Consider the following 23,125-nt stretch of genomic DNA (forward strand, 5'->3'; position numbering starts at 1 on the left):
CATTGCCCATCCCTCCCACGCAGCCTGGAGCTCCAGCAATTACTCAGGTCTGTCTCTCCGGACAGTGCCCTCGGGGTGTCAGGGACACATACAGAGCCCAGCAGAGGGCCTGGGAGGCCTGAGTCCATGGTCACTGAATTGGGGCATGAGGCGTGAGTTGGCAGGGGCCAGCTGCTCATTTCAGGAAGTCCTTTCAGTGAGGGGATTCTCCTTTCACCGCAGCTGAGGGCAGTGGAAGAATGGGCTGCGTTTTGATGTTGTAGTGCCTTTGAGATGACCTAGATTCCTGGGTCCAGGTCCTCGAAAGAACTCCTCCTTCTTCACGCAAATAGATACTATTCCCCTCTCCAGCCTGGAGCAAGCAAACATCAAGTGCAGCAGGAGACTGTAAGGTTAGACAACAAGAAGGACTTCCCAGCAGTAGAGCAGGGAAAGCTTGCCGCTCAGAGCTGCCGTAATGGGCTGCCTTGGACTGTAGGGAGGCTTCTGGAGTCATAAACAGCAAAGGCGAAGATCTAGGCAAAGGGGAGAAATAGAAGAGACTCAGTTTGTCTGGTGAGGGGGTGGTGAGAATGGGGGCCTTAGCCTGGGGGCTGAGGTGAGAGGGGCTGTTTGTGGCAGTGTGGGAGTGCAGAGAAGGGGTGGGGAGACCAAGGGACTCGGAGAAGGAAGAGCTGCCAGGAGTTGGTGGTGGACTGAATGTGGGGAGGGGGGCTTCAGCGGCACGGGGAAGGGTGGTGGGGAGGGGGTGGGCGCCTTTGTGGGTGGGAGGGAGCCCTGGGAGGGAGCAGGATGGGAGGACCAGGCTGAGTGGTAGGGGCTGCAGCTTCCAGCAGAGGGGAGGTCTGGGAGGGGAGCTTGGCCAGGCTGGGGAGGGAGCTGAGAGATGATGGGGAGGAGGGCAGAGTGGGATTGCTGGGAGGATTTGGGAGTAGCTGGATCCTCTGGTGAGAACAGTCCCCAGAACAGAAATGTCTCTGGGAGGCTGAGGCAGCAGGACCTGAGAGGTGGGAGGACAAGGCGGTGGGGGGGCTGCGGTTCAGGAGGGAGAGAGGGGTGGGCCCTGAGATGAGGTCAGACCCATGGGGGCTCCTGAGGCCTCATCTGGAGTCTGGGGCCCCGGGCCTGGGGGAGAGGGGTGGCTCAGACCCCTCCTCTAGAACGCTGCTCAAGGTGGAGCCGCCAGGGAGGGGAGGGGGAGGGGGAGGGGGAGGGGAGGGGCGGGCGGGCGGGGCCGGGCCTCTGTCCACGGCATTAGTGCTGGTTGGAGGGAGAGGGGGGTGTGGAGCCAGCCTGGGCGCCTGTTCCCACAGCCGCCGAGCAGAGTGCTGCCATGGCGCTGGCCCGGCCTGGGACCTGGGACCCCAGGCCCTCGGCCCATCTCCTGCTGCTGCTGCTGCTGCTGCACAGGGCCCCAGTCCTCGCCCTACCGGCTGGTGAGTTGGGGTCCCAGGCTTGGGGAGCCTGGGGCTAGGTCTGTCCACAAAGCAGACAGCCCAGGCCGTGGGGCTGTCCATGTGGGCGCCAGGCCCGACGGTGAGGTGCACAGGGTGCGCTGCTGTGGGGCGCTGGAGCTCGTGCCATCCAGGGGGGACTTTCTGGGGGGATCTTGGCCAGCTGTGGTCCCTGTGGTCTGGGTAACGGGTGGGCTGTTGTGCCCTGTAAGGCGGGGGGTGGGGGGCGTTGGGCTGGGGTGTTCTGCCTGTGAGGCCTGAGTCTGGGGAGTCTGATGTGAGCTGTGTGCAGGTTGTGGACGGTGTGTTGTGGGTGCATTTAAGTTGTGAGGGGGGACAGCTGTCCTGCACGAGCCAGCAGTTGTATCTGAGGCTCTGTGGGTGTGATGGGCTATATCCCAGTGTGAGTTGTGGGGCATAAGTTATCGAGTGGGATGAACTGTCTCTGCTCTTGACATAAGGACATGGGGTGGGGGCCGCAGACCCCAGCCCAGTGGATTGCGGTGGAGAAGAGGGAAAGAGACGCAGGGTTTCTGCCTGCCTCGCTTTCATGGGTGTGTGTGTGTGTGTGTGTGTGTGTGTGTGTGTGTGTGTGAGGGACAGGGCTGGGGATGCTCTGGGGTCCCTGGGGGGTGGCTGGGTACTGTTGCCCCCCACACTCCTGGCATTCCCAGATCAAGCTGAAAGGGCTTTGTGAAGCCAGACTGTTCATCAAGAGGTTTTTGCTTTTGTCCAAGTGGATTCACGTGTGCGCGGGCTGGAATTCTTCCTGGGGGGTCTGGGGACGCTTTGTCTTGGTCACTATAGCTACGGGGCCAGGCCTGGGAAGCCTTGCGCAGGAGGGTGGCCTGGCCTCTGCAACCCAGCCGCTGGGGGAGCCCCCACCTCCTCAGAGTCCCCCCCAGGCCCCTACCTGTGACCTTCTTCAGCCTCTAACAGGACCCAGCTCACAAAACCTTTGTCTCAGCTCCCCTCTGCCGGGTCCTTGGGGAGGATGAGGTCCCCCCACCCCCCACCGTGTGCAGCGAGGAAACTGAGGTGAAGGGAGGGATGGGGGCTTATAAGCTGGGCCCTGAGGCAAATCGAAGAGGAGCTGGGGCCTGCTCTCTGCTCTCTGCACGAGGGGCACGGAGTCCTGGTCTGGGTATCTGGTGTCTGTCCCCAACCCGAGAGTGCACACATATAGATCACACACATGCACACACGCACCTGCACACACATGTGCACACATAAGCCACATGTGTGCATTCACATGCACACCCCCCTACAGCAGCACAGTCAGGTGGCGTGCACCAGGGCACGCACCACCATATGAACAGGTGTCCACAGGCACATGTAGAGCCAGCACACATGCACTTGAGCACACACACCCACCTGTGCGTGACACACATGGGTGTGCGTTCGTGCGCTAGTGTGCCTTTCCGTGAACCTTGTGGCAGAGTGAACACTGAGTAGATGGGCGCTGCAGAAGGGCACGGACACTGATCCACACACTCACCCCCACCTAGCCCTGCTGGGATCCCCAGGGCCAGCCTTTCCCCCTGCGATTTCAGCACAGGGAGCCCCCTCCCTAGGGATCCCCAGAAAGCTTGGGTGGGGGTGCTATGGGAATGAATATTTCTGGAGACCAGGACCCCAGGGCATGACTGCCAGGAGGGCAAGGGCAGGAGATGACATCATTTGAAAAGTAATTTCCATTCCAGAGGGGATGGGGTTCTGGATGCCCTGGGCCTCTGGCTCTGCCGCCCACCCCTACCAGGCCCTGAGCGGGGCCCCTCCGTCTGGGCCCGCTCGGCCACAAAAGCCTGACTGGTTGCTAGGAGAGCACCAGGCATCTTGAAGCACAGTGGGGCATGTCGGGCTCTCACATCCCTCCCTCCCTGCCGCCTGCTCACCCGGGGAGCCTGGCTGACAAAGGGGTGGCGAGTCCAGCCCTTAAACCCAGCTCCTCCTCCAGCCCGAGCTGCGTGGGGACCTGGAAGACAGAGGCGGGGAGAAGGAGCCACATGCTAGCACCCTAACATCAGGATTTGTTGGATAGTCACTGTTTGCCCCATGTAAAGATAATGAATAAATAATACACCAGCCTTTACGTGGCAGCACTGTGCTGCTGGATTTTTGTTGTTGTTCAGTTGCTAAGTCATAGCCAACTCTCTGTGGCTCCCTGGACTGCAGCATGCCAGGCTCCTCTGTCCTTCTCCCCGAATTTGCTCAGATTCATGTCCACTGAGTCAGTGATGCCATCCAACCATCTCATCCTCTGCTGCCCACTTCTCTTCTTGCCTTCAATCTTTCCCAGTATCAGGGTCTTTTCCAGTGAGTCAGCTCTTTGAGTCAGGTGGCCAAAGTATTGGAACTTTGGCTTTAGCATCAGTCCTTCCAGTGAATATTCAGTTGATTTCCTTTAGGATGGACTGGTTTGATCTCCCTGCAGTCCAAAGCTACTGTGCTAGCATGATGGAATTTAATTCTCACAACAGCTCTGTGAGGTCAACTCTGATACCCCCAGTTTACATAGGAGGAAAGCGAGACCCCAAGAGGGTCAGTAACTTGCCCAGAATCACACCTGGTGTGTGGCAGGGCCAGGGTAACTTGCCCAGAATCACACCTGGTGTGTGGCAGGGCCAGGATTTCACAGCCGCCTATGGGACAAGTCTATGGGCAGTCACCTCTTTTCTCTGTGCTTCTCTCTAAAGGCAGCAAACCAGCTCATGCTGAGAGCTGCTACAAGAATTCAGCAAGAAAATGCAGTGGTTCTCTAAATTAGGTTTGGCGTGAAACCCCGTTTCAAAAGAAATTTTAGACAGAAGCCAGAGGCCACTAACAGTTAAAAGTGGCCTGTTGGGGTGGCAGGTCTGGAAACCCATTTGCTTGGCCTCACCCTCCTTCCAGAAAGTGCCTGCCTCCATGGCTCCAGCCCTCTGAGATCGTGGTTTGGAAACACTGGGATTTGTCAATGAGGACAAAGGATAGGCTGTGGATCCATGACGGCTATTGTTGGGATCATCAAAATGCTGCCTTTTAACCTCAGGAGATAAACATTCTTGTAAAAGACTGTCCCGAAGGAACTCTCCTCCCTTGTTAGAGTCCTTTAGCCCTTTCCGGATGGCTCTCAGTTGCGCTGCGCTGTTTCAGCCCTGCCCTTGGAGCCTCATGCTGCTAGATGGATAGTTTCTTCCCTAGAAGCATGTCTTAAGGGATCTTGGGTGGCTTCTTAGATATATTCTCTTTTTTGCGTTGTCAAGATGAGAAGCTTCACAAAACCCACCTTCAGCAAACACTTCTCATGAGTTGGCAGTTCTCACTAGGCCTGTTACAAGTGCACATAATGTAGGCATTACTAGGCACCAGCAAGGCCTGGAACACCCTGGGATTGCTAGCAGCTGGGTTCAGGGTGGACAGGGAAGACTGCCCTCTCCGCCCAGGCTGATATTGGAAACTGCACTCTTAGGCAAACCTTCTGCGTCTGGAGTCTCTTTCAGTGCCTGGGGGAGGCTGGGCTAGAATGCTCTAAAGTGACAATACGTGGGTGGCAATTGAGAATTTGCAGGATGGGCGTTTCAGAAGCACTGGGAGATGTGGACTTCTCACAAGGCTGGAAATGATCTGCTGCTTAGTTTTTCGAGGGGTGATCCTGGGCAAGTTAAACAGAAGTTTTCTTAATGGCCCCCATCCTTTCCAGTTTAACTCAAACTCAATAACGTGATATAAGACACGTAGCAGAGCTACACATGCACTCACAAACGGTTCCTGTTACTATAATCCTGTCCTTTGCTCGAAGAAGATTCCTTTCCGGGAGGTGGGTTCTGGGCCTTCCAGGGCAGGGCAGCAGGTCCGAGGGGAGGGGCGAGTGTCCGTTAATCCTTCCCTGGCCAGGTCGTCCCAAGCAGCCTGAGAGGTCAGGAAGGATTTGTAAAGATAAGCACAGGCCCCTCGTCACCCTGGCAACAGGCCACGCCCCTCCAGCCAGACCAGGAAGGCCCCGCCTCTGACCCGCCATCCTCACCTCTCCTCCGTTCAGCCCTGGGCGAGCCTGGCCTCCTGGGCTGGCTCCCTGAAGGCAGAGAGCCCAAGGTCAGTGCTCGTTCCCAAGCCTCAGTGTGCAAAGAACTCCCCAGGGATCATGTTGCAGTGAAGATTCTTGGGCCTCGGAACCCAACAGTTCTGCATCTCTGGGTCTGGAGTGGGGCCCTAGCATCTGTATTCTTAATACAGGCCCTGGGGTGATGCTGGAACCCCCCAGGGTGGAGGCTCTGGAGCAGTGAGACCTGGGTTTGGATTCCAGGCCCTCTTGGGAAACTGTGAAGTCGCTTATCTCTGAGCGTCACTTTCCTCAACTGTGAAAAAGGAATGGTAGCACTGTCTACCCCCTAAGGTAAATGTGAAAACAGATTACACAAGAGAGATGGCTGTCCCTCTGGTGCAGACCTCCGCTCCACTGCATGCCTCCTGGGACAGAGGGCTCCCTCCCTCTTTGCCTGCAGGAAAACTCCTTCCTCAGTGGGGCCGGGCTCTGTCTCCTGGGGCCACCTGCTCCTTCAGGGACAAAGCACCTTCCCTGTCCCCCCAGGCGCTGTCTCTCCAGTCTGCTCTGAAATAGAGGGTTCTGAATCAGGGGGCAAAGCTCCAGATTGGGGTGGGATCCCTTAGGATGGTCATGCTTTCCTGGTGGCTCAGCGGTAAAGAATCCTCCTGCCAACGTAGGGTATTCGATCCCTGGGGTTCGATCCCTGGGTAGGGAAGATCCCCTGGAGAAGGAAACGGTTACCCACTCCAGTATTCTTGCCTGGGAAATCCTATGGAGAGAGGAGCCTGGCAGGATACAGTCCATGGGGTCGCGAGAGTCGGGCACGACTCAGCGACTAAACAACAACAACAAGAACCCTTGGGTCACACACACGAGGAGTGACACCTTGTCGGGATCAAATGAAGGGCCTGCTGGCACAGGACCTAGGAGACAGGGTTCCTCACAGTGGGAGCTGCGGTTGCTGTGCTGATTCTCCTGAGGGCGCTGGGTCCAGGGACCCAGGTCAAAATGGCCAGAGTTCTCACTGAAGGCTCACTGGTGCCCAGCAGGGCTTCACTCACGTCCCCTCGGTGGCTCCTCACAACAGTCACAAGGTGGGCACTGCTCACACCCCACTGTTCACACAAGCTGGTCTGATGCCCATCACAGCATCCTCCCCTCTCCTTCAGACTGTTTAGCCCTGGGGGACAAGGCTGACCAGCCATCATGGCTCAGGGCGGGAAAAAGACAAGCTGCCCATAAGCCCCTCCCAGAGGCCCAGAAGCCCCCTGTCCTCACCCATGCAACCAGGCTTGGGGGAGTGGGGCTGTGGGCAGAGAGGGTCTGTGAACCTCAGCGCCCCAGGTCGTCTTGGCCGGACAGTGTTTCAGACCCTCTGTCCCCCTTGGCACAGGCCCGGCCCTGGGTGGGTGCTTGCCCCAACCCCCTCTTAGTGAGAATCTCCGGGAGTGAGCCCGTGCTGAGTTGTACCACGTGCTTTGGGAGCCGGGGGTGGGGCTGACAGGAGGTCTCTCCTTGGATCATTGGCTGGTACCTCTGTCTCCCTGCCGGTGGACCGCCCTGCCTGCTGGAATGTGGATGACGCCTGAGAGGCTGTCGAGCCTTATCTGGGGGTCTTCGCTGGGGAGGGGAGGGGAGGCACAGGGCTCGAAGCTGTGCTGGGGCCTGGTTAGTGTCTGGATGACAACCTGGGTGGGGGTGGGGCACCTTGGAGCACCAGGTGCGGGGGTGGGGGGTGGAGGGGGGCGGGGGTGTGCCTCCTTCTTGGGGGCCGCTCCCCTCCCCCATCACGTACGGAGTTCTTTGAACATGTGGGCACTTGACTGCTGTCCCAAGGCTTGCAATCTGCCCTCATCCTACCAGGCACGTACGTTATCATCCCTCAGTAGGAGAAACGACTTGCCCGAGGTCTCACAGCTTGTTTTGAACTAGGGTTTGAACCCAGGGCTCTCTGCCTTCACAGCTTCTAAGTTCTTACAGGGGCTTCCCTGGTGGCTCAGACAGTAAAGCGTCTGTCTGTAGTGCGGGAGACCCCGGTTCGATTCCTGGGTTGGGAAGATCCCCTGGAGAAGGAAATGGCAATCCACTCTAGCACTCTTGCCTGGAAAATCCCATGGACGGAGGAGCCTGGTAGGCTACAGTCCATGGGGTCGCAAACAGTCGGACACGACTGAGCGACTTCACTTTCACTTTGGGCTTCCCTGGTGGCTCAGACGGTCTTACACCAGCTTGACACCAACAGGCCCTTAGCAAAGGAGGGCGGGAGGGAGGCGGGCCGCGGAGCAGGAGGTGACCCTCTAACAGAGGGAGCTCTGCCTCGTGGAGACGTGTCCAGTGGCTGGAGCTGGGAGTTTGGTCAGCACGTCTCACTACCTGCCCTGAACCCTGTGACCGCGGCCAGTGCGGCAGCTCACATTTACTGATGGCAGATCCGGTGAGAAGTTCAGGGAGGGGAAGCGGGGTGGAGTGGGGAGAGGGGCCTTTGAAGTCCTCCATCTCCAGTTTCACGTAGGGATGGAATTACCAGACCCCCAGCGGGAGTGGCGGAGTGGGCAGTGGGAGGCCAGGGACCCCTCCCCAGGTGGGGCTGGAGCACGAGGATGGACCTTGAAGGCTGAGCCAGGACTCAGGCCAGAGACCTCACTTTCACACTTGAGCCTGGACCTGCTCTCCTGTAAAGTGGGCCCAACAGGGACTGCTTGCCTGCCTGCAAGGGGTGCTGCGGGGATGTGCGGGCACTGGAGCACGGAGCTCACAGGGTCAGGGGACGTCTGCTCACTAATTCTGCCTGGGGAGTCAGGCAGCCTGGGTCCTCCTTTACGGAGGAGACACTCCCCAAACCATTCCCAGATCTGGGTGCCTGTTGGGACCTTGTTTGTAGACCCCCTGGCCCTCTCTCCTGAGTCCGGACGACCTCCGCTGCTCACCAACTCTGGGATCTGGGGATGGGCCTGGGTGTGGGGAGAGAGGTATCCCAGCAGCCCCTGTCCACCCTGCCCAGCCAGTCTCCTTTCTCTGCAGGGACGGTGCCTTCGGAGACCCCGGGCGCCTGCGCCTCAGACCCGTGCGCTCCAGGGACCAAGTGCCAGGCTACAGAGAATGCTGGCTACAGCTGCGTGCCCCCAGAGCCCCGGGGCTGTGCCAGTCAGCCATGCCACCACGGCGCTCTCTGTGTGCCCCAGGGCCCAGGGCTTGATGACTTCCGCTGCTACTGTGTGCCAGGATTCCAGGGTCCACACTGTGAGCTGGACATCGACGAGTGCGCGTCCCGGCCCTGCCACCACGGGGCCACTTGCCACAACCTGGCCGATCGCTACGAGTGCCACTGCCCCCTCGGCTATGAAGGTAACGGCCCCAGCTGTCCCTGGAGACATGTGTAATGTTGGTCCTGTCAGCGACTCAAAGAGGTCAGATCGTGAATTTGGCTTTGGCCTTAGCATAGAGACCCCCTCTAGGCACCCTGGCAGTTCTGGGGTGTACCCACTCTTGGTCGTGCTGCGGAACTGATGCTTCTCAGGCTACCCTGGCAGCTCTGGATGAGAATGTGGGTGAGTGAGAACTCGCACAGTGCCTGGCACAGAACAGGCACTGGACAATGTTATTTCAGTCCCTTGTGGGGTTTGGGTGATGATTGGGGCGGAGACACCCTTCGGGCGTCTCTGGGACTAGAGTACAGATAGGCGTGGTTTGGCTTTAATGAGGACACGTCTAGACAGTATTTCCAGTATCGATTCACTCCAGACCTGTCATTTGGTGGCTCATCTGATGCTTCGAGAGCATGAACACCCCGGTATGGTTCAGGTTGTCATGCAGACCCCCCACCCCTGTGAGTAGCCCCCCCCCAGCTCCTGCAGAGACACTGGTGGTCTTGCTCAAACTGTAATGTAGATGTACCCCCAGGGATGTCTTGAGGGGGACAGTTCCTTCCTCCAGAGTATGTTCCCGTCCCGGTCCCATCCAGGCTCCAAGTTGAGAGCAACCTGGAGCAACTGCATGCACATCAGGAAGGAGGGCACAGCTGGGACAGGTCTGGGGGTGAGGCTGGATTTAGGGCAGCCGGGAACCTGCAGTGTGGACACTCTGGGTTCCTGAATTCAGATGACTCTCTCTGACTGCAGAGGGCAGTTTGAGGTCACTCAGAGGTAGGCATACAGACTGGGGGGCTGGGCTCCAGGAGAGGAGCTGTATCATGGAGAGACATCTCGGCACACAGATGAAAATGAAACTTCGGAAGTGGGTTCTGTGTACCTTTCTCATCACGTGAGAGTGCAGGTGTCTGGACAGATTAGTTGTGGACGTGTGAGGAGGTCATGCAAAAGGCCTCTGTCTCTGCCAGCATCCACGGGTTTCTGGACTCCCTGAATGCATTTGTGGGAACCGTCTGGGTGGGGGGTGCCAGCAGGTGTGTGCGTGCCCGGATGTGCGGTGCTGACGCTTTGGGTAATGCTTTCTGGGTGAGCTGTGGATATGAGTGGGGGCAGCATCTGCTGTGATTCATTTCCTGCTCCTTCCGCTCTGAGCCAGGCGGGGGAGGTTGGGATTCCAGGCCGCCTGGGCCTGGCTCCCCCTGGCACAGAGGGTGGGAGTGGGGCTGGGTCACAGGAAGGAGGGGCTCTGTTTTGTGCTCACTGAGCCGGGAATGGGGGAAGGTTCCAGCTGGAGCCAGCTGGGTCCCTGGCCCCCCATGACCAATCCCACTGAGGGAGCAGAGGCAGGGCCACCGGAGTGTTCGAAGGCAAGTGGGCTCCACGATGAACTCTGGCAGCTCGTTTCCAATCTCTGAGCTCCTCTATCTCCTTTCATCCACGCAGCCCCTCCCACAAGTGTCCCAACTGATTTAATTTTGTCCAGGACTGAGAGGGTTCCCAGGACACAGGACTTTCAGTTTTAAAAGCAAGATGGTAGTTTGGCAGAAACCAACACAATTCTGTAAAGCAATTATCCTTCAATTAAAAAAATAAATTAAAAAAAAGCAAGACGGTACAAGGGAAAACCCGAAGGAGCTGGTTACCTTGGTCCAGCATCTTTCACTGGGGAGTGCCTCTCCTTGCTGGGGTCCCTCCTTACACCCTCCACAAAAAGCCAGCAGAGTGAGCCTTCTAAAATGTAGAAAAGACCGTATAAGTCAGCCGCCTAAAACTTTTAGGATAAGGTCGGATCGTGTTACTTGGCCCCAAGGCCTGTCACCACCCGCTTTCTTGCCCCACCTTCTCCACTCTCCCCTTGTCTTCACCAACAGTTTCCCTGGAATCCAACTACCCGCACAAGCACTTATCTTAGTCTAGACAATGCCTTCTCATCTTTCTCGACTCCCCAGGCTAAGACCCTGACTCTCGCCGTCACAGCATCTAGCACGTACCCACAGTAAAGCTTATCAAAATAGAAAAATCAATCCTCATTTACGTGATATTGACTAATCCCCCGTGTCCCGGGCTAGACTGCGGTGAGCTCTAGGGGCCAGGGAGGTATGTGTTGTTTCCCTCTCACTGCTATTGCTGGCTCAAGAAACACCTGCTCTGGAAAGACGCACCAACGGATCCTCTCCGGATCCTGACATTCCGCTGCTGGTCACGCTGTCTGGAGTGGGTCTGGGGTCAGCCTGGCTCGGCTTCTTCCGCTCTCCCTCTGGGCATGCAGATGTCCGTCTGTCTCGGGCCCTGTCCAGGCGTGACCTGCGAGACGGAGGTGGACGAGTGCGCCTCGGCGCCCTGCCTGCACGGGGGCTCGTGCCTGGACGGCGTGGGCTCCTACCGCTGCGTGTGCGCGCCGGGCTACGGGGGCGCCAGCTGCCAGCTGGACCTGGACGAGTGCCAGAGCCAGCCGTGCGCACACGGGGGCGTGTGCCGCGACCTGGTCAACGGGTGAGCGGGAGGCCGTGCCCCCGGGCTGGGAGGCTGCGCGGTGTGCCGGCGCGAGGGTACGGGGAGGGGCGCGAGGCAGGGGGCTGGGGGCTCGGGCACGTGCTCAGCTCGGGCCGCGCGCTCCCTTCAGGTTCCGATGCGACTGCGCGGACACGGGCTACGAGGGCGAGCGCTGCGAGCTGGAGATTCTGGAGTGCGCGTCGGCGCCCTGCGCGAACAACGCGTCCTGCCTCGAGGGCCTCGGGAGCTTCCGCTGCCTCTGCTGGCCAGGTGTGTGCGCATGCGCGCGCGCGCTCCCGGAGGGGCGGGGGCACAGGGTGCGGTGGCCCGGCCTGGGATGCCAGTGCGGGTGTGCGCTGGTGCAGAGTGCGCGCACGTGACTGCAGCTTCTCTGGGCCTCAGTTTCCCGATCTGCGAAGCAGGGCTGATCATAGCACTTACTCCTGGGCTGTTGGGAGCCGCTGCGCAGTCCTGTCAGACTTTTTGCGATCCCATGGACTGTAGCCTGCCAGGCTCCTCTGTCCGTGGGATTATCAGAATACTGGCGTCCGTTGCCATTTCCTTCTCCAGGGGAACTTTCTCCGGATCGAACCCAGGTCTCCGGCTTGGCAGGTGGATTCTTTACCACTGAGCCACCTGGGAAGCCCATTGTGAGGAGAGTAAATGAGTAAAGCCCACGAAGCCTTGGCACAGGGCCCTGCAGGAGCAGAGTGCTCAGTGATCCTAGAAATACTAGTGATATTAGTCACATGTTGCTGGTGAAGGCGGTCCCGGTCACTCCTGTCCCCTGTGTGCCCCTGCCTCAGAGTATCTGGATTGGTGTTCTGAGTTGCTGTCCCAGCCTGGCCCTGGCGGGCTTGGCAGCAGTGGAGGAGTGCTGCCTGGTGGCCCCGTGTGACCCGATGCCCATGTGTGTGTCCCTAGGCTACAGTGGCGAGCGCTGCGAGGTGGATGAGGACGAATGTGCGGTGGGCCCCTGCCAGCATGGGGGCCAGTGCCTGCAACGCTCGGATCCGACCCTCTATGGGGGCGTCCAGGCCACTTTCCCAGATGACTTCAGCTTTCGCCAGGCTGCTGGCTTCGTGTGCCGCTGCCCTCCGGGCTTTGAGGGTGAGCCCCCTGCCCCACTTCTAGGGAAGCAGGTCTGTAGTGTCCAGGTGCAGGGGAGGGATGCTGGAGTTGGGTTCAAGCATTTCTCTCTGGTCTCAGTCTCCCTAGCTGTAAAAATGGGCCGTTTCCAGTTCCAGCTGGGCTCTGAGGGGGCCGAGGGAACCACAGCTGGGCCTCTTGCAGGGGACGACTGCGGCGAGGATGTGGACGAGTGTGCCTCTCGGCCGTGCCTCAGTGGAGGCCTCTGCCAGGACCTGCCCAATGGCTTCCAGTGCCACTGTCCAGACGGCTACACAGGTGCCCGGGGTCGGGTGGGCACTGGGGCAGGGCCAGGTCAGAGTTGGTGGGCCTGGGGCAAGAAGAGCCCCTCTGGCTGATGTGTGGAGGCTGGGTTGATGGGGTTAAGGACATTAGGGAGGAGGTAGGGGCAGTGGCCCAGGCAACAGGAGAGAGGGCTGAGCTGCGACCTGGGCTTAGGGGGTGGGAGTGGAGGGAAAATGTTTTGGAGTGGAGGTTGAGAAATACTTACTAGGGGCATGCTCCAGGTCCTGAGGGTTATTCCAGGCGTGAGGGGGATGTGTCAGAGATGAGGGCTGAGTTTCTGCCCTGGGTGGCACTGGGTAGAGAGGATGGTGGGTTCAGTCATCCACCCTGAGTCTGTTTGTGGAGCACCCACGTGAAGGAGTCTGGGTGGGGGGCTGAGACTGGGGGTCAGGAGTGTCATCCTGGCAGTTGGGGTCAGAGGCGGCCGAGGTTGTCTGGGAGGAAGTGTGGGGTGATGGGCAGAGAGAGCTCTAGACACCTAACATCAAAGGGCTGGGCAGAGGCCAGGGCCTGCGGGGAAGGGGACAGAGGAGGTGGAAGCGGCAGGGCCGTGTGTGGGTGGAGGGTGGGGGCCGTGTTACGGAAAGCTGGGGGACAGTGTCTGGAGAAGGGTGGGGGGGAGCTGGGTCTGCAGAGGCCTCTCCCTGCCTCGGGTACGGTGGACACACAGACACACAGACATCCTTCCCTGCGGACACTGATGAGCCCAAGGAGCGTCCCTGCTCCTCTGGAATGCCTGTGGCACCTCCCCATGCCCGCCCTCATTCCTGCTCAGAATGCAGGGCCTCCTCTCCCTGGCACGGTTCCTGGGCACCCGCTCCCCAGCCCAGGGGAAGGAGGGGGCGATCATTGCCATCCCTTCCACCCTCACCCACACACAGATGCTGGGGTTCAGCCTCCCACTCCCAGGTGGCCAACACCCCTGGGCACCCTGAAGGCCCATCTCCTCCCCCCCACGCCCCAGAGCTGGGGTTCCCTGAGTCCTGCCCCAGAGGCAGTGGCCTCGTGGGTGCCTGGCACACAGTGGGTCCACTGCAGCACGCCCTGCTCTGCAGAGCGCTCTCTGCACTGTGCTTCTCCTCAGCAGGGCCCCCTGAGCTTGGGCTCTGACCCCCCAGCCTTACAGAGGAAGCCGGAGGGGCTCTCTCGAGGGTGTGTCATCCCCCAGGTTCAGTAGGGTCAGCGGAAGCCCAGCTCCTCCACACGCTGAGCTCAGCTGATGGGTGACAGGGAGGTCAGCCCTCTGAGGTCAGGGCCCGGGAGGGGGAACCCCGTCTGTGGGGCTGGGCTCCTTGCCATCCTCCCTTTGGGTTGTGCTGGGCGTGGGGGAGGCCAGTGCCTGGCATTCCTGAGTCCGTGCTGAAGGAGGAGGCAGCTGGCCAGGCGGGGAGCACGGCTCCCCAGCCTCGGTGCCTGCCCGCCACTCTCAGCCCGTCCGTGGGGACATGCAATGGGGCTGCGGGCTCTGGGGACCTTCCTGCGGGTGTTGTGGCTCCTGGCAGGTAGGCAGGGTGGGGCCCTCGGGCAGGCGGAGGTGGAGTGCTGGGGCTGGCCGTCCCCGGAAGGTGGCGGTGGTGTTTGTGGGCTGACTGGGGCCAGGATTCAAATCCTGCTGGCTTCTCTAAGTTTGGGTCCCCCCTGGCTGGGTTACGCAGGCAGGTCTGGCCTCAGTGGTTGTGTGGAGGTTGTGACTGAGCAGGGGTGGGGCTGTGGCTTCTAGATTCATTCTGGGGCCAGAGTACCTGACCTGGGGGCTCTTGGAAGGGAGGGTGACCCCACTGCCAGAGCAAGGGTCCTAGGGTAGAGGGACGGGGGTGGCATTAGAGCCAGGGCCTGCTCCAGCGCCACAGATGCATACACCCACCCCCGCTCCCTATTCCATTTCATCGCTCCGTTCACAAGGGCCATGTCATGTCCTTTGCTGGACACCAAGGATGTACCCAGGCCCCTGGAGGAGATCTCAACTGTGTAAACAGATATTTTCAATCCAGGGTTCTGGGGAACTGTGCCTGGGAGTAGGCAAGGAATTGGGAGGGACACAGTAGCTTGCGGTTGAGGGCCAGAGAAGGCCTCTTAGAGGACTGGTCATTTGAATTTGGGCTTTGCTGGATGAGTAGGAGTTTGAAAGGCAGGGTTAGGGAGAATGAGGCATGCCGAGCAGAGGGAGCAGTATGAGCGAAAGCCCAGAGGCAGGACTTCCAGGAAATGCTTGGAGGAACAGGCAGCTCGAGGTCTGTAGGGAGGCGGGTTGACATCTGAACGCCTGATAGTGCCCAGGCCATGAGGGATCGTGAGTGCCAGGGGGAGTGATGGGACATTACGCAGCAGAGGAGCTGGGCCAGGTCACGCGTTAGATCTCTGGCTGCTCGTAGAGATGGATGATGGAGAGGGTTCTGAAGACTGGTGAACTAGAGATCACACGTTAGATCTCTGGCTGCTCGTAGAGATGGATGATGGAGGGGGTTCTGAAGACTGGTGAACTAGAGGATGCTAGACTGTGGCCCAGAGAGTTCGTGAGTCCGGGAAGGCAAGGTGGGAGGAAAGCAGGCACTTTGGGGATGGACCGCACAGGGCCTGGAGACTCACCAGACGTGGGAACAAAGGGAGCATCCTGGATTCCAGCCTCCAGTGACTTCCAAGGACCTCAAGAAGTCCTTTGAGAATTGGGAATGGGTTCAGTTGATGGATACTGAGCTCCTTGTCCCAAGAGGCAGGTAGGCTCTAGGTCAAGACTGTGGTTCTGGCCTTGGTGCTGAGCCTTGGCCTGGTCTCTCCTGAAGGCCCGACGTGTCAGGAAGACATGGACGAATGCCTGTCGGAGCCCTGCCTCCATGGTGGGACCTGTGAAGACACCGTGGCAGGCTACATCTGTGGGTGCCCCGAGGCCTGGGGTGGACTGGATTGTTCTGTGCCACTCACCGGCTGCCAGGGCCACACTTGCCCACCAACTGCCACCTGCGTCCCTACCTTCGAGTCAGGGGTTCATAGTTACACCTGCCACTGCCCACCTGGTACCCATGGACCTTTCTGTGGCCAGAATACTACATTCTCCATGGTGGCTGGGAACCCCGTACGGGCTTCGGTGCCAGCTGGCAGCTCCCTAGATCTGGCCCTGAGGTTTCGTACCACGATACGTGTGGGTGCCTTGGCCACGTGCTCTGACGCTCAAGGCAGCGTGGAGCTGGCGCTGGTGGAGGCCAGGCTTCAGGCCACACTCTGGAGCCACGGCAAGAATGTGCTCGTCCTGAGGCTGCTGGAACCACCCCTCAATGATGGCCACTGGCACCGGGTGGAGGTGACGCTCCGCCTGGGGGTCCTGGAGTTGCGGCTCTGGCATGAAGGCTGTCCCGCCCACCTCTGTGTGGCCTCCAGTCCCATGGCCACGGCTGCCCCGGCGCCCACGCCTGCTGGGTCCCGCGTCACCCAGCTGGGCGGCGTGGCCTTTGCGGGCTGCCTCCAGGATGTGCAGGTGGATGGGCATCTCCTGCTGCCCGAGGACCTTGGTGAGAACGTCCTCCTGGGCTGCTGGCACCAGGAGCACTGCCAGCCTCCGCCTTGTGCCCATGGAGGGGTCTGCGTGGACCTGTGGACTCACTTCCATTGTGACTGCCCCCGGCCCTACAGTGGTCCCACGTGTGCTGATGGTGAGGCATGGGCCAGGTGGGCCCCAGGGCAGTGGCTGTGCCTGCCGTGGCCTGCAGGCCTCACGCCTGGCACCCTCTCTCCCTGCAGAGGTTCCTGCTGCCACCTTTGGCTTGGGGGGCACCCTGAGCTCTGCCTCCTTCCTACTCGACCAGCCGCTAGGCCCCAACCTCACCGTGTCCTTCCTCCTCCGCACCCGGGAACCTGCTGGCCTTCTGCTCCAGCTTACCAACGATTCGGCCGCTGGCCTGACAGTGTTCCTGAGCGAGGGCCAGATCCGGGCAGAGGCACTGGGCAGTCCTGCTCTGGTGCTCCCGGGGCGCTGGGATGACGGGCTCCGCCACCTGGTGACACTCAGCTTCGGGCCTGATCAGCTGTGGGGTGTGGGGCAGCAGGTGCACATGGGCGGCAGGCTCCTCCCCGGTGACGCCGAGCCCTGGGGTGGGCCCTTCCGAGGCTGCATGCAGGACGTGCGACTCAATGACCTCCACCTCCCCTTCTTTCCACCACCGCTGGAGAACTCCAGCCTGCCCAGCGTGCCCGGCCGCGGGCAGTCCTGGAACCTCACCATGGGCTGCGTCTCTGAGGACACATGCAATGTGAGTGCCAAGAGGAAGGGGTGGGTCCTTTTTCCAGGATCTTCCCTGCATCTCTGGGAGTCAGCATGCCCTTCTACTGGTCAGGGTAGCACCAGGAGGTGGGGCGCCTGCCCACAATTCCAAGGCTGAAGACAGAGCAGGGTTTGCTTCCATTTCTTTTCCAGCAAGCTGATCTTGCCCTCTGGTAGTCCCCATACCTTCCCTTTCAGTTGTGGTCTGAGACAGACACCCTGGCCTGGGCAGAAGGCTGCCCAAGACTTTCTGCAGGAGTTGTTTGGTGGACAGGGACACCCAGGGTCATGAACAAAGCACCAGCCCTAGAATTGGAATAGCCTGGGTGTGAGCTTGGGCTGCTCTGTTTACTGCCTTGGTGACTCAGGCAGGTGGTTTCTCCTGAGCCTCAGTTTTCTCATCTGAAAAATGGGAATGCTAGTTACTTTCCTATCTGTTTGTGAGGAGGTGATGTATCTGCAGTAGGTGCCCAGTGAAGAGCCACTGTAGGGATGTTTATGGTGGGGAGATGCCAGCCCCAGGCCTGAGCCAGTCCCTGTCCTGATTCTCCTGCAGCCTGAGCCCTGTCTCAATGGTGGGACTTGCCGCATCACCTGGAATGACTTCCACTGCACCTGCCCTGCCAACTTCACCGGGCCCACCTGTGCCCAGCAGCTGTGGTGTCCTGGCCAGCCCTGTCTCCCGCCTGCCACCTGTGAGGAGGTCCCTGATGGCTTTGTCTGTGAGTGCCTGCCCTGGGCAGCCCACATGCTGGACACCCAAGCTGGCTTAGATCTGCCACCTGCCTCAGGGCTCAGGGACAGTGGACAGGATGGTTGCAGCCCCAGTCCACTGCACCCAGAGGACAGGCTCTCTGGAGGAGGAGAGCACTTGCTAGGTTTTCAAGGGCGAATAAGACCTTGGGCACAGGGAACGACATATCAGCAAGGGGGCAAAGCACGTGCAAAGGCCTGTGAGGTTTATAAGAACTTGGGACTTTCTGGGGGAGCCATGGGGGCACCTGCAGGAGAAGCCCATGCTCAGCATTTTAAAAAGAAGACAGTTCAAAGGATTGCAGTGAAGAGCGAGTGGGCGGATTTTCTGAAGGGGTGTTACTGCCTGGTTTGTGACCTGGGGGGCGGGGTGGGTGCCCAGAGTTGGTTCTCTGGAGGTAAGAGAGTTCTATGAGGTATGGGGAACACTTCCTGGGATTAGATCCTAGGTGGGTGTGTGTGCCCCCAGGCCCAAACGGCGGGGGTTGGGGGAGTGGAGGCGGCGACTGGTCCCCACATCACCCAGATGTGCTTGGGTTGGTGTGGGGGCCGAGAGGCCGTCCTCCGACGCTCTCTCCTCCCGCAGGTGTGGCGGAGGCCACGTTCCGCGAGGGACCCCCGGCGGAATTCAGCGGGCACAACGCGTCATCGGGCAGCGCTCTCAGCGGCCTCTCGCTGGTCTTCCGCACGCGCGACCCCGAGGCAGGGCTATTGCGCGCTGAGGACGGCCCGGCCGCCGTGTGGCTGGCAGTGCGCAACGGCTCGCTGGCGGCCGGCGTGCGCAGCGGCCCCGGTTTGTCCCGCGCGGTGCTGCCAGCACCAGGGCCGCGTGTGGCCGACGGCGCCTGGCACCGCGTGCGCCTGGCCATGGAGCAGCCCGCGGCCGTCGCTTCGCGCTGGCTGCTCTGGCTGGATGGCGCGGCGACGCCGGTGTCGCTGCGTGGCCTGGCCGGCGACCTGGACTTCCTGCGCGGCCCGGGCGCCGCGCGCGTCCTGCTGGCCGAGAACTTCACGGGCTGCCTGGGCCGCGTGGCGCTCGGCGGCCACCCGCTACCCCTGGCGCGCCCGCGGCCCGGCGCGGCCCCCGGCTCCCTCCAGCCCTTCTCGGCCCGGCCCGGAGCGCCCGCCCCGCACCTCGGCTGCAGCGGCGCTCCCGTGTGTGTCCCCTCGCCCTGCCTGCACGGCGGCGCCTGCCGCGACCTCTTCGACGCCTTCGCCTGCGCCTGCGGCCCGGGCTGGGAGGGCCCGCGCTGCGAGGACCGCGCCGACCCGTGTCGCTCGGCGCCCTGCGCCCGCGGCCGCTGCCACGCGCACCCAGACGGTCGCTTCGAGTGCCGCTGCCCGCCTGGCTTCGCAGGCCCGCGCTGCAGGTGCGCTCGGCCGGCCGGGGTGGCCTGGGTCCGAGGGGTGAGGAGTTGAGGGTAGGCCCCCGGGGGCGGTGGATGGGACAGACTACACTGGAAGCCCGACTGTGGAAGCGCTGGTTCCATCGGCCAGCCCCGTCCCTTCTCTGAGCCACTTCGCTGTGATCTGTAACTTGGGAACAACAGCCCCCTAGCGTTGCCAGATAAAATACAGGACACCCGGGTGAATTTAAAGTTGAGATAAACAAAGCTGTCCTCTGGGAGTGGGGGTGGAGGAACCAGAGCTAGTGTTGGAAGAAAACTTAAGAGGCTTTCCTGCGGAGCTGCCCATCACGGACCTCTCCCCCCTCCCTGAATCCCGTGGGACAGGGGCAGAGAAAGATGCTCGGAGTCTTGGCCGCTTCCCATATTCAGTTTGGCTATGACTTCTAGCTCTTTCGGAGCCAAGCTTATGGAAGGGTGTCTGGCAGAGGTCTGACTCCCCTTCTCCCTGCAAAGAAGGTCAGGCTTTATGTCCAGGAGCCTGCTTTTACCCCTGGAGGGTCCTTACCTTTCATCAGCTCCTCCAAGGTCTCTGAGCCGCCAAAGGTTCTGCCAGGGTCTAGCTGTGGTACACCTTGTTGGGGGTGGGGCTGGAGCAGTAGAGTGGCAGCCCGGTGTCCCACCCCTTCCACCCCAGACACCGCTTCCATGACTTCCAGCAGGGCCTGTGGGAGGTGGCCCTGAATTCCTTGGATGATGATGCAGAAGGCTCAGGTTGCCTGAGTGACCCACAGGGCGTGGGGGTGGGCCAGGTCCCCTGTGTCCTGACCCAAGTCCAGCCCCTGTGCTTTCTCTCAGGTTGCCTGTCCCACCAGAGGGGTGCAGCCTGAACATCACCTGTCTCAACGGTGGCCAGTGTGAGGAGGGGCCCCAGGGGGCCAACTGCAGCTGCCAGGAGAGCTTTGCTGGGCAGAGGTGGGTCTGGGCTCCATAAGCCTGGGAGGTGCACTGGGGAGTGTGGAGAGTACAGATCCAAAGGCAGGGAGTGGACGTCCGGATCCCCTCCAACCAGGGCGGGTGAAGTGGGGTATGGATCCTTGCTCACCTACTCAGCCCTTACTGTCATCACTGCGCTAGACACTCCACCTCTGTCACCTGAGATCTTTCCTTCTGGGGCTTCCAAGACCATCATCCTCTGTTACCAGACACCTGCTGGAGAGTAGTTGCCTAGTGGTGTTTCTTAGAGCACCACACTCAGCATCAGGACCACATGGGGACACTATGCAAATAGAGGCTCTGGGTCCTCCTGTCAGAGTCACATCCCTGGGCAGGCGCCTTTACACAGGCTCCCCTGTGCTTTCAATGGAGTGAGAGGGTCGTTCTTGGTCACGAGTGTTGGGGTGAAGGGGTCTGCTGTGTAATGAGGGTCGTATTCAACTTAGGTCCCCCTGGCAGGGCCCAACCGGCTTGGGACCATGCTGGGGGCAGCGGGTGAGCGGCGTGGAGGGTGTGGGGCGGGTTTGAGAGGGTAAAGGAGCTGGGGGAGCTAGAGGCAGCCTGGGAGGGAGCAGCTTCCTCAGCCCCGCCCTCTTCCCTGCCTCCCAGATGTCAGATCCCCTGTGAAGCCAACCCCTGCTTGAATGGGGGCACCTGCCGGGCAGCTGATGGGGTGTACGAATGTGTCTGCAATGCCAGGTTCTCAGGCCAGTTCTGCGAAGTGGTGGTGAGTGATGGCCGACGGGGAGAGTGGCCTGTTTTGGACTTTGTGAGATGATGTTGTGGGGGGTGGGGGGCGTGTGTACAGGGCCTGTGGAGCTATTCCTGGACCAGCCCTGTCACAGGGTGGGGAGTAGCAGGCCAAGGAGACAGGGCCCTTCCACACCCCTGCACTGGAGTTCTGTTCATTCTGGGGGAGCCTGGGGACCGCCCCCCACCCCCCCACCAACCATTCCTCTGGGGACCACAGTGAATTCTGGGATTTACGTTGGTGGATATAGGAGCCTTTAATCTCTGGTGGTTTCTGAGCCAGGTTTGGAAAGTAGGAAGATTTGGGGAGCCCAGGACTCTTAAGCCAGAGAAGGCTTGGCTGCCGTGAAGGCAGGCTCAGCTGAAGGGGGCGGTGGAGAGGGGGAATAGATGGAGGCCAGCAGATGGCCTGAGCATGCACCTCCCTCTGGCCCCCTCCCCTCCAAGGGGCAGAGCGGACTCTGCAGGCCCAGGCAGAAGTGAGCCAGAGTGGGCCTGGCAAGAGGGGCACGAAGCCTGGGGAGGCGCCTTGATCTCCACAGGCTTCTGGCGGGCCGGGTCATAAACCCCAATCCCCTCTGCTTCTGGGGAAATGCTTCCTTTCAAGTTGAACTTTACAGCCTCTGGCTCCCCCTCCCGCCCTCCTCCTAGGGAGGAAATGGCTTTACAGCTCCCCCAGGCTGGAGGCTGGCCTGCCCTGGTTGCTTCGGGGCTGGGGTGAATTTTTCTCTACAGCCTTGGCCACCTTCTTCAGGGCTGGGGGCTGAGACTGGGACCCAGGCCAAAGTGGGCTGAGAGGTCTCATGGGATGGAGGGAGGGCCGATGAATCTGAGACCCTGGGCCTCTGCCCCCTCCCCGGAAATCTGTGATTCTGGGGCTCTAGAGCTCCAGGTCTGTAGAATCTTTTGATGGGGCATCCAGGTGTCTGTCTGGGCCCCCCACGCCTGGTCTGTGTATCTCCTGGGGGTGGGGGCCGACTGGGGGACTCTGAGCTCACCATCAACCAGGTCAGCCTGCTCCACCTCATGCCCTGCACGGGCCCCCTGGCCCTGAGATGCCTCCCACTTGGGGCTTAGGCATGGTCTCCGCAGACCTTCAAAAAACCAGAGCACCCTTTGGGGTTGGGAGGATCAAGTCCCATCACTTGTTTGGGTGTCTCTTGAGAGAGTGGGGTGGCAGGGCTGGGCGCTGAGGCCCACCTTGGCCAGCTGAAGGAAGGACCTCTGGCTGGAATTCGAGACTGTAGGATGGTGGTGTGAGCTGGGCATGGCGTGGCATGGTGTTGGGGGTAGACAGAGGGCAGTGCCAGTCCTGGTTCGTCAGCCCCTAGTCATGTGTCTGGGGGAATCTGGGCAGAGCCTCCGTGTTCTCCTCTCATACTTACCGAGTGTCTACTGAGCAGGCTCTCCTCTCAGCGTTTTGGGGATACACGGGTGGACAAAATAAACCAAAGATTCCTGTCCTCACGGGCGGCCTCACTCTCACTTCATCAGATCACTGAGGTTTACGTGAAATCCCACGCTTGGTGTTGAGCTCCTACTAGGCATTCAATAAATGTGTTTCTCTTCTACCGGAAGCCCTTGGTTGTACAGGAATCCCCTTGCAGTGGCTATGATAGGTGGCTCCTAGGCACTTGCTCATATACCCCTGGGGCCAGGTCTCTCACTTGCTCTCAGGGAAGCTTCCGCCCCATGATGCTTTTTTCCTCTCCTCTGCAGGGCCCCGGGGTCGGGGTGGGGTCTCCCCAGCTCCACTGTCTCAGGCCTCTTACTGCGTCTCTTGCAGAAGGGCCTACCACTGCCACTGCCGTTCCCGCTGCTGGAGGTGGCAGTGCCCGCGGCCTGCGCCTGCCTCCTCCTCCTCCTCTTGGGCCTCCTCTCAGGAATCCTGGCAGCCAGGAAGCGCCGCCAGTCGGAGGGCACCTACAGCCCGAGCCAGCAGGAGGTGGCTGGAGCCCGGCTGGAGATGGACAGCGTCCTCAAGGTGCCGCCCGAGGAGAGACTCATCTAGGCCCACCTGGCTGCAGCTCCAGCCCCTGTGAGGGCCTCGATTTCTATCTGGAGACTCAAGGAGGCCACTTCTGGGAGCCTGCAGGGAAATGGCTGGCCCCTTTTTAGCCTTGGAGAGCTGCTGCAGGGCTCAGGATACCTGCTGGGCAAGTGTCCCCTTTGCCAGGAGCCCCTGCCTCTGCCCCGTGCTGGGCTGAGGGGAAGGGGCGCGCTCAGGGAAACAGAGGGGCCTGTGAGGTTGT

The 23,125-nt window shown here is 60.5% G+C and overlaps 1 protein-coding gene and 1 long non-coding RNA gene across 2 annotated transcripts; one reads left to right on the plus strand and one right to left on the minus strand.

The window, feature by feature from the left end:
* The first annotated feature begins 1,333 nt into the window (after positions 1-1,333).
* CRB2 (crumbs cell polarity complex component 2) lies at positions 1,334-22,884 on the plus strand. The gene is made up of 13 exons (XM_055539205.1): positions 1,334-1,436; positions 8,503-8,826; positions 11,147-11,342; positions 11,473-11,612; positions 12,267-12,452; positions 12,636-12,749; positions 15,557-16,420; positions 16,509-17,017; positions 17,585-17,750; positions 18,368-19,151; positions 19,986-20,102; positions 20,733-20,850; positions 22,660-22,884. The coding sequence occupies exons 1-13, from the start codon at positions 1,334-1,336 to the stop codon at positions 22,882-22,884; spliced, it is 3,846 nt and encodes a 1,281-aa protein (XP_055395180.1).
* Positions 9,512-11,554, minus strand: LOC129622612 (uncharacterized). Its single transcript, XR_008700074.1, has 3 exons — positions 11,012-11,554; positions 10,493-10,580; positions 9,512-10,408 (listed from the first exon to the last, which is right to left on the minus strand). It is a non-coding gene; the product is annotated as an uncharacterized LOC129622612 (long non-coding RNA).
* Positions 22,885-23,125: the final 241 nt, after the last annotated feature.

This window comes from Bubalus kerabau, chromosome 11, assembly GCF_029407905.1.
Source record: "Bubalus kerabau isolate K-KA32 ecotype Philippines breed swamp buffalo chromosome 11, PCC_UOA_SB_1v2, whole genome shotgun sequence".
Lineage (NCBI taxonomy): Eukaryota > Metazoa > Chordata > Mammalia > Artiodactyla > Bovidae > Bubalus > Bubalus kerabau.